General features: G+C 34.9%; 1 protein-coding gene across 2 annotated transcripts in view; it reads right to left on the minus strand.

Annotated features, from left to right (window-relative positions):
• KLHL1 (kelch like family member 1) overlaps window positions 1-5785 on the minus strand; it is a 273787-nt gene extending 268002 nt beyond the window's left edge. For both annotated transcript variants that reach the window (XM_006913780.1, XM_006913779.1), the window contains exon 1: window positions 4511-5785. In XM_006913780.1, coding sequence (XP_006913842.1) covers window positions 4511-5001 — 491 coding nt within the window. In that variant the 5' untranslated portion in view covers window positions 5002-5785. The remainder of the gene's footprint in view (window positions 1-4510) is intronic.
• Window positions 5786-10707: the final 4922 nt, after the last annotated feature.

Raw genomic sequence — 10707 nt, forward strand, 5'->3', positions numbered from 1 at the left:
GAGTTGGCAAAGTGATCTGAAATACGGTGTCTGGAATCAGATAGCAAGGATTAAAAAGTCCAGTTGTATTACTTAAAAGTCTGTGATTCTGGGAAAATTAATTACTTGTTTATATCTCAGTCTTTTCATCTATGTAACTATTGTACCAAAGTGATACATAATTGGACCAGAATCATAGGGTTATTCTGAATATTAAATTATACATTATAAATAAATATTCGACATGTTATCTGGCAAATAACAAGTTCTTAATCAATGTCACTTATTATGATAATGACAAATATTTATTTGCTCAACGGTATTTATTGAGTAACTACATGCTCTGTGATAGGAATAAAAATGATGAGCAAAACGGAAACACCCTATCCACTGGGAAACTGTAGTTAGAGACAAACAATAAAAGCAACACAGTTATTAATATATGGTTACTAGCTATAATAAAAAATTGAAGAGTAAGTAGAGAGCAGTTACTCAAAGAACATTAAACAGGAGGGTAACACAAACTAAAATTTTTTTTTTAATGAAATTTTTGATGGGATCAACGAATGCTTCTCTAAGAAAGGCAAGGGGTTTTATTCAAGACATCATAATGATGACTATAAATGAACTCAGGAAAGGGTGGGTTAAGGGAAGGAGAACCACTGTACAAAAAGAGGAAACAAGTTTATGAGGCCCAAAGACAGAAAAAATATAAAAGAAGGGCATCGAGTCTGGAAGACAGTGAGTGAGGGGGAGGTTGGTAAGTGAAGAGCCTAGACAGCAAACAAGGGACACAGAGCCTCGCTGTCCACAGTATAGTTGTCAGAGAGTGGTGGAAGAGTGGTGTTTGTTTGTTTGTTTGTTTGTTTTTGAAGGGGAGGGGAGGAAAGCCGGGTATGTAGCAAAACAGTTCAGACCTTTATTTTATATTTTTCATGGACTCTAGTGTGGAGAAAGTATTACAGGTGGCAAAGTTAATGAGGCAATGTGATGCAGATGGCAGTTCCAGAAACTGATCTGGAAGAGGACAGTATCTTAGAATTAGGTGCAGACTACGGAGATGGAGAGATGTAGGACGGATATAGTGGGGAAACTTTTCAAGTAAAAGTGACAGGACTCAGTGGAATATTTAAAATGATGGGAAAGAGGATGTTGGCAAATATGATCCAGGATTTCTGATTTGCACAACCTAATATGTGAAGTGCTATCCTCTGAGATAGAGAAGGATATTGAGCAAGAAAGAAGAGAGATTATGAGCTCAATTTTCTACATGTTGTATTTATATTGTATCTTTGATATCCACTAGAGAGATCAAATAGAGAGGTGGATGTGTGAGACCAGAGGTCAGAAGAAGGTCTAGATTTTGAGTTGCAAATCTAGAAATATAGTTTATGGATTATAACTGAAACCATGTGATTGGATAACTGCATTCTGGGAGAACTTAGAAAACTAAAAAACAAGCAGTTAAACAAGACTTCTATTCACATCATTCCACAGTGCAATAATATAAATAGTTCTCTTTGGTTTATTAGTTTACTACATACAAAATTTTGGACAAAAATACCCACACCAAAAATATTTACTAATCTGAATAGCTAGGACACTATACACCTCCCAACAACTAAGATCAGATAGTAGAGAAAACAAGTGATTACTAGCATAGGTCAGGAGTCTATTACTGAAAAAGTTAGAATTTTTAATGTTAGAATAGTTAAGGTATTATAATACTGAGGTTTGTTAATGCATGTCTAGTAGTGTGAGATAAGATAAAGACCAGGTTTGGGCAGGAAATCATTTATCATTGTCTTCTTGCTACCTTTATGTTTTAACTCCATAATAATTTGACCTTTGAGCAGCTTTCCCATGAGCATCCTCCAGCTGCTGTTTTAACAATAAATTAAACCAACTGAGCTGTTTATATTTGTCTAAAACAATGTTCCTAACCAGTGTGAGACCAGAAAAAGAGATTAGAAAATGAAGAAAGAAAACAGAAAAGGGATTAACTCTTGCTTTATATATGAAGATTAACTTAGCATAGAAGTCAGAATTGATAAAACAAATTTGATAAATATCAAGCGTGACATCACAGTATGATAACATAATAAACATCCAAGTAATCAAAATTATCATGCAGGGTTTATATAGTGTATGTACTCATTGATCAATATAAACATTATATAGATGTCCTGCATGTGTTATGATAGAAAACAAAAAAAAATCCACATTATTGACTATTTTGCATATTGTTTTCCATTCAGTATTTAACTTTGCAAATGTCTCTTTTGTGACATGAACCCTTTTATTATCACATATCAAAGTAACACATATTGATAATTACTAATTACTAAGTTTAGTATTGTGATTTCAATCAATCATGAACACAGAACCAATGTTCTATTAAGTCTTAGAAACATATAACATTCCTTAGAATAATACCGGTGCTAACAGATTTATCCAGTGAGCAATTTAAATTCATCTAAAGAATGTAAGTATTAATAAAAATTAAAAAATAATATTATACTTGATTTTTAATATATATATGCAAGATATTATAGGACACCCTCATTCCAATAGTAAATATGATTAAAGGTGGTACTTGGATTATTTTCAGAATTCTGTTCACTTACAACTTTTTATGAATAAAAACATAAGTATATTCAAAAATGAGGGACTGAAATTTAAATCTGATAGGTACTTTAACTTAGCTATTAATTATTGGTTTTACTTTTAAATTTCATATTAACTCCATTAATATTTTCAAATTCTCCAAATCTTCAGAAATTGCTCATGCCAAATATGCCTCATTTACTTTAAAATGTATTTATTATAAAGCAAATTGTTTTATAATGATCGAACATTAATATTCCCAGGTCAGATATTTTAAGCCTACTTGAAGACTTTACAAAATTGAAAAAAGTTCATCTATTCTTTTTCTGAACTGTCTGAGTCACAATATTATCAATTTCAATAAAGTAATAATTAGTAAATATTTAACCTAATTTATTTTCTTTAAATAAATAAGGTGAATTGTTAAATGTTTATGAAAGATTTCCTAAAACTAAAAAAATTGGTTTTATATTTACTAAACTAAAGGGGGTAGAACCCAATGTATTCTATTAAAAAAAAAAAAAGAATAGATCTAAAACTACAGGTAACTAATAAATATAAAAATCGAATAACTTCATAGTATTAATGGTACCCCAAATTATAACCTTTTTGGTAATATATGTTATTTGAGTAATAGATGAACATGTTTAGGTTTCCTATATATAGAAAAAACTTTGACACACTTGAAAATTGCAAATAAAACTTCTCCCTCTTCAAAATGATCTTATATTATAAGAAATGTCTTCACTTATGTTCAAGTCTCTTACGATTCCAATTTAAAGCCATACAAGCCATATAATTGAAAAATTTTAAGGAATTCTTTGTATCTTTAATTTCACATTTGTCAACGTAATTAAAGAGCACCTATATGTATAATTTTGTTTTATGCATTCTTTTTGCAACTTAACAAATTCACAAGAAGCTGATTTAATAAACCAAGTTTAAAAAGTTACTTGTTTCTAATTTGCTATTGAAAGGTAATTAAGGTTTATTACCATATTATCATTTTCCTATGTTTCTCCTGAATTTCTTCTTCAATACGTGTGCTGATATCATAGGAATTTAAATGCAGATCTTTTCATATCCTCACTTCATGCTAAAACTGGTAATGATCTACTGCAGAATAATGAGTCATTCTCTAAAAAATGTAAACCTCAAGAGTTTTATGTTTGTGAAGGTTTTCCATGCCTTAAAAGTAGGAGAACTCTACTCAAGGAGGTGTAATATTAGAAATAAACAAGAAATGTCAACCTGCTTACTAAGAACACACCATCCCACACTGAGTCAACAAACCAGGAAAGCTGAATGTCAAGGGGCTCAGCAACAGTTTATTTCTAAGACTTTAAACAAGGCAAAAGTGAAGACAAAATAAGATAAAAAAGGAAAGTTGGGATAGAGAATAATAACATTGCACTTAATGGAGAGAAAAAAAAAGAGAGAAGATAATGCTACTGTCCAGTGGCTTCCTTGTGTCTACTTCATTCCTCCTGGAATATGAATTCAAGCCACAGGGATCCCAGATAACATGCTAAGTCAATTTCTAGGTCAGTATATAAAACGCATTTGAATGGTATTTAAGGCCAAGTTTCAACTCTCGTGACAGATAATGACAGAAGAATACTATAATCTCAGAAATATGAGAACTGCTCCACCTGGAGATTTACCCAAATGCATATATGTTCAATTTGTGATTACAACTCTGAAAACTTGAAAAAAGAAAAGCAGTGTGTATGAGCCAATAGAAATTAATGAGCAAACTTTTAACGAGATTTCAACTTGAGTAATAAAAACCAGGCTGGCGACTCTTAATAAAAAATTTCCACCTGAAACCTTTCAGACTTAGTAATTACCAGAGCACCTGGGGATGGGGAGAAATGAGTGGGAATTGGGAGATGTTTGGATGCCCCAGAGGGACTTACTGTACCTGTGTCCACATCCTTCACCTGTTGCCTGGCTGGAGTAGGCCGGCTCCACTTTGAGCTCTTGCAGGACCAGCCCCTTTTCGTGTGGTCCAGGGAAGTCCATGCCAGGTACTTCTTCTTCCTCTAGGGACTCAACGTAGAAGAGAGTCCTGGCCGGCTGTTGAGTGCTCTGCCCTGGCGCCCCTTGCTGCAGCCTCGTGGCCACTGGCAGCAGAGTGCCATTCAGGGGGTTGAAGGAAGGGGATGGGGAGGAATTCGAAGAGGAAGAAGCAGAGGAAGGCTTCTTCCAGAAAGTGCTCACGCTGCCTTTCTCTTGGTTTTTGAGCAGGCGGCTCTGGCTGGGTCCCCAATGCTCAAAGCTGCCACTGCTGTCCTGTTGCAGGCAGCTGCCCCCCGCCGGGCCGCCCGGCGATGGCGACGGGTGGCTGAAGAGTTTCCAGCGGAGTCGCAGGATGTGCTTTACATCGAAGTCTTTTCGTCCAGAGCCCGACATGCTTGACACAAGGAAGGAAGAGATCTTAGCTGGCGCAGCAGTAGACGGGCCAGCTGATGGGGGAGGCCAGCGGCGCGCGGGTTTGGAGGAGGCGGGATGCGCTCTCTGCACCCCAGGAGCAGACGGGGCGAGGCGGGATGTGAGTCCTGCCAGGCAACGACCCGAGCGCGGACGGCAGAGCCACGCGGCTCAGCTGCGGTCAGGTCCACGGGACCCGCGCGTGGGAAGCCCACTGGCCGGGAGCAGAGGCAGGAATGGGACGCCGAGGGCCGAGAATCCTAGATCTCCGCTCTGGGGGCCCGTGGTTACTGCGGGAGGGATGACCCTGGTGCTGGAGATGAGCGAGGGAGGAAGAGCTGCGCGCTCTGAAGCTCGGGAGGCGGCGGTAGCTAGATACACCTCCTTGGGATGCACCCGTGTCACAGCCTCAGTCGGGAAGGTGTCGGCTCTCCTGTCTTTGCAGCTGAGTTCAGTGCCTGGAAAGCGCAGAGAGAGAAAGAGCCCCAAGTCGCAAAGAAGCGCTCCCCCCACTCCACCAGCCTTCTCGGTGCACCTGCGCCCCTGTCCCTGGCCTCTCCAAGGATGCTCTGAGAGCTTGCCCGATGTTTCTGAGAAAGTCAAATGCCTTCTGCAAGGCGAGAAGAGTTGGTTTTATACGGTCAGTTTGTAAAAGAGAAAAATAAATATTCCAGAAAATATAGGGAGGCAGGCAAAAGGAAAAGCTGTCAAGGTCCTCACTGTACAATTTTCTCTCTGCCTCAGCGCCTCCTCCTCCCGCGTAAGTGACGCAGATGTGCACTGGGGCCTATACGGAGAGATGGAGGGAGGGAGGGAAGGCTTCAATCTTCTTTATGCAAGTGAAGCTGCTGCTCTTATTGTCCCTTTGCGTGGGTCTTGTCACCTTTTTTTCCATTCTCCTTCCTTACTACACTACTGTGTAGCAATAAAAGTAAAGCAAACAGGCATTATGCTGTAGCATCAGTAAACACCAAACATGAATCATGGCAGCGTAAACTTAATAGGCTGCCATTGGTTTGCAGGTTGCAGGTTAATAGCTTGAATTATTTAATAAACCGTATCCTTTAACCTTTAGCCTTAGTTTCTCTGTAGTGAGACAGAAGAAACAGGGAAGCTGGCATCAAAGGGTGATGTTGCCACCATTCTGACACTTACATTGTGATTCTGTCATTAATGCACTCAGGCAATGTTCTACCCTGGGGCCAGAGGCACACAGTAGAAATTTGAAGATGGGCATCTGAGTGCAGGGAATGAGGTTTGCAAAATCAGAGCATTTGGTGAGTAGCCTTAGAATGAAAACTGTTCTCAGTGTATGCCGAGAACTGGAATAAAATGATAGAAGAGAATTTCAAGGCATAACCTAGTACATTAATAACGGCATAAAATGCATGGAAGAGTTTAGGCAATAAACAAATACAGCAGTCTCCCCTTATCTGGGGGTAATAACTTTCCAAGACTCCCCAGTGGATGCCTGAAACCTCGGATGGTACTGAACCTTATATATATATTTTTTCCTATACATACATCCCTTTCACTTAAAGGAAGCACTTGATGGCTTCTCTTTGGCATATCCAAATTGCCAGCATCACAACTCTTGTTCTTTGGGGCCATTGTTAAATAAAATAAGTGTTACTTGCACACAAGCACTGACATACCTAGACAGTCAATCTGTTAACCAAGAAGGCTACTAAATGACTAATGGGTAGGTAGCATATACAGCATGGATAAGCTGGAAAAACAGATGATTCATGTCCTGGGTGGGACTGAGCAGGACACTGCGAATTTTCATCATTCTACTCGGAACTGCAAACAATTTAAAACTTATGAATTTTTTATTTCTGGAATTTTCCATTTAATATTTTTGGACTGGAGTTGAATATAGGTAATGGAAACCATGGAAAATGAAACTATGGATAAGGAGGGACTACAGTGTGTATATCCAAAGGCTCTTCTCCTAAAAATCTCCTGTTTGAAGAAGGAAAGGTGTGTTTTCCCTTATATCTATATTTAGAATGTTGAAGAGTATGATCCCTTTTAGCCATGACTACTTGGAGATTTTTCTTCTTTTCCTTTAATAAGCCATTCCCCTTTGCTGAAAGCAAAAAGAGGTCAGAGAATCAGTGGGTTCCCTAACTGAGCCAGCAATATGGTTGTCCATTCATGAAATTCACAGCTTCAGCAACCCCCAGCAGGGCACAGGAATCAAACATTAAAATGCAGTTATATTACTGTTCTGTTCCCCCGATGTTGAGTAGTAAACTTAAATAGGAACCAAAGCTAAATGTGAACTCCTTCCTAGACAAAGTTGGACATTTTAATAAAACAAGAAATTAGGCACACAAAATCTCTACTTTCAGGGGAAGAAAAGTCACTACTGTGCATTTTAAACATTGATTTATGCCACAACAGCTGGACTGCAATCCCCTGTGCCTTGATTTTTCTTTCAGTATTCAGCGTTCAAAAAAAAAAAAAAAAGAAATCATAAAAAAACCTTTAAAGCAAACAATGGTGGCAGATCATTTTTACCAAGAATTGAATCAAGTGTTTCCTTTAGGGAAGAAAATAGTGTATGAAATTACATATCACAAACAGGAAAGAGAAAACTTTTCATCAGAGGTTATATAGAAACTTGAAGTATATATAATTTAATGACTTATATAGTAATTGGTGCTTCTAGGCAGATATAATTTTTAATTTAATTAAAACAATATAAAATAAATAATACAAGTGTATGTTATAGCTATATCTTCATCATTAATTAATATCAATAATCATTCAAAACAGTAATATGAAATTCATGTTTGTTGTTATCCTGAAATTCCATTTTGCATCTCCCTTTTACTCTGTAATGTTAATATTACTAATATACAGCTTAAAAGATATCTGTCTAAAGGTCAGTAATTTTTATGACCCAAAAGAGATGTAATATTAAGTTTTAGTAAAAGAACATTAATTTAAAGTATGAAGGCATATTTAATAAATAAAGACTAATGTCTATTTATTAGTCTTTTAGTGATACTTAATATGCTTAGAACAGTGTTTAAGCCTGTTATTTAAAATAGCTACTTTTCTATATTTATCAATCAGCACACAAGACTCACTCTTTCTGGGAAAGATATTTAAATATATTTTATCTAAATTACAAAGTAAAATACATGAGTTAAAAAATAAAGTATTTCTAAAGTTGTTTTAAAATGAAATGATTGAAGAAGTGAAATTACATTATATATTTTTAACTTTATTGTTACTATACTATTATTGGGAAAAATAGAGGGAAGAAAGAAAGGAAAAGAGGAAGTAATAAGGAAAAGAAGTAGGAAAGGGAGGAAAATAAGAGAGAAAGAAAAAGAGAAATAAGGAAAGAAAAAGAAGGAAGATAGAAAAGAAGGAAATGAAGAAAGAAGGAAAGGAAATAATTTACTAAGATATGACTTACCTTTACATATTCAAAAAAATCCTTGAAAACATATGCTTTGTGAAATATTGCATTCATTCATTTATTTATCTACTGTTCAAAAACAGAAAACATTAATTGAGCAGTTACCACATACTGGGTCTAATGCCAAGAAGTATCAAATATGAAAGAATTAAGTTCCTTGTAGCTGGTTGGAAGATCTACCAAAGAATGCTTGATTAGCTGGTTATAATTTATTTGTGAGTCAATTAAATTAAGATTTAAGATAACCAAGTTTATAGGGAAGAGGACATTCACATAATAAAAATCACTTTAAGAACTCTAATGTCCCATTACACTTTGTTTTAAAGACAAAATCATTTCCATTGTTTAATTCAAATGAACTGTCATTTTAGTCAATCGAGGTCTTTCACGTGAGTGTTCAGATTATTGCCACAGTTTTCTGACACATCTCAGCAAAAAGATTAATCAGGAAAATCTGGAGAATATTCAAGCATTTACTGCTATAAACTTGTATAAAACTCTTTACATAATTATTAAACCCAACATGAATGTTAAATATATCACACTGAAATTCTTACAACTCAAACATTTAAGCAATAATCATAATCAGATACAAGCATTTTCCTGAATGAAAACTTTTTTTAGTAGTTGTCTTATAAACACACTCAATTTGATGCGTGTTTATTCAAGAAAAATGAATTCTGATTCTTTTTTAATCTTTTAATAGCCCTTCTACAATGTCTATTAAGTTGCCTCTACATAGTACTCAGCAAAAGCAGTTGAATGGCTAATTATGATCCAATTTGAAAGTTCATGATGGCTCCTGTATTTTTGCTTGTTTTTATTTAATTTTGTTTTATTTTAATGAAATATATCTATGTACATTACTAGAAAATATTATTTTTAATGAGTGGGTACCATTTAAGATAAGGGCACAGCATTGTGGATGTGGACATTAAATGAAGATAGTTTTGTAATGGCATTTTCCTTCCAAACATGAATGAAAACGTAATCTTATATAATAAATACTGAAGTCTCCTATTTCTTCTTAAAACAAATAAATGTAACCTGTTCAAAGTCTATTAATCTTCATTATAGTATAGGTGTAGTTTAGTTAAGAAGCAGTTAAATGACTGTTTAATAACATTTGCAGTTGTTAATTGATCCTCAGAGGCCATTTTAATCCACTCCACCTCTCTGGTTCACTTGATCATTTGATTTGAAGCAGGCAATAAATGTATATACTTAAAAATTTTTCATATGTAAGTTATTGAGTTGATTGCATGACTGTAGGAATTCAAAATGGCACTAAAATAATGCACTCATATTAATGATGACCCAGGTTTTAAGAATCTTTATATTTCCTAAAACTGTGTGCAGAATGTCCAAGGTGGTTTGTAAAAATTCAATAGTTTGACTTTGGTACTAGGTCCTGTTTGATTAATCTGACTACGCAGGGCAATACGATATGATTAAAAGAACTCTTACCTCTTTTATGGAAATGTTTTTATAAATATATAAATAGAGATATATAAATATAAGTAACTGTATATAATGTAAATATCAATATATTTGATATATATAATTATTTTCTAAGAACATTTTCCACTGTAAAAACATTTGGAGACATCATATTACTAATTTTGAATAATATCAAAATCTTTAAAGAGAAAACCTTTATTTTATATTTCTAAAAGTGTTAAGATTCCATACTATGAAGCAACTTAATTATTTTGCATGTTGCATTTAAATTTTCCAGTATCATTGTGAAGTTATGTGTACTCCATGAAGTTTTAACCATTAAGATCAAAATAAAATAATATGATTATAGTGTATAAAATACAGATTTGGAAGTTTTAAGAATTTATGATATCTATGTAAACGTGGATAAAATAATTTTAAAATATTAGTTTCAACATGGTCGTAATTACTTTTTTCCTGCTTAGGAGTCCTGAAAATGTCCTCTTCTTTTCAGCCAATGGACTTTGTGGATGGTATTTTATTGTCTCATGTATCTTGTGGAAATCGGCTTTTGAAAACTAAGATTTTCTCATGTCAGATTTCTATACTTTCCTCTCTCTTTTCATTCCAGACACATCTGCCAAACTTTTATATTTGCTTTTATCTTCATTGTTACCAGATCTTTAAAAAAATCTAGGGTAAAAGAAAGCACGACTTAAGAAGCCAAAATGCAATTTTCATTAGGAATATAACATAAATTGCAGCTAGTTTTTACAAATCATCCTTTTTCCAGAAGTTCATATGTAAGT

The sequence above is a fragment of the Pteropus alecto genome, unplaced genomic scaffold, assembly GCF_000325575.1.
Source record: "Pteropus alecto unplaced genomic scaffold, ASM32557v1 scaffold72, whole genome shotgun sequence".
NCBI classification, from domain to species: Eukaryota; Metazoa; Chordata; class Mammalia; order Chiroptera; family Pteropodidae; genus Pteropus; species Pteropus alecto.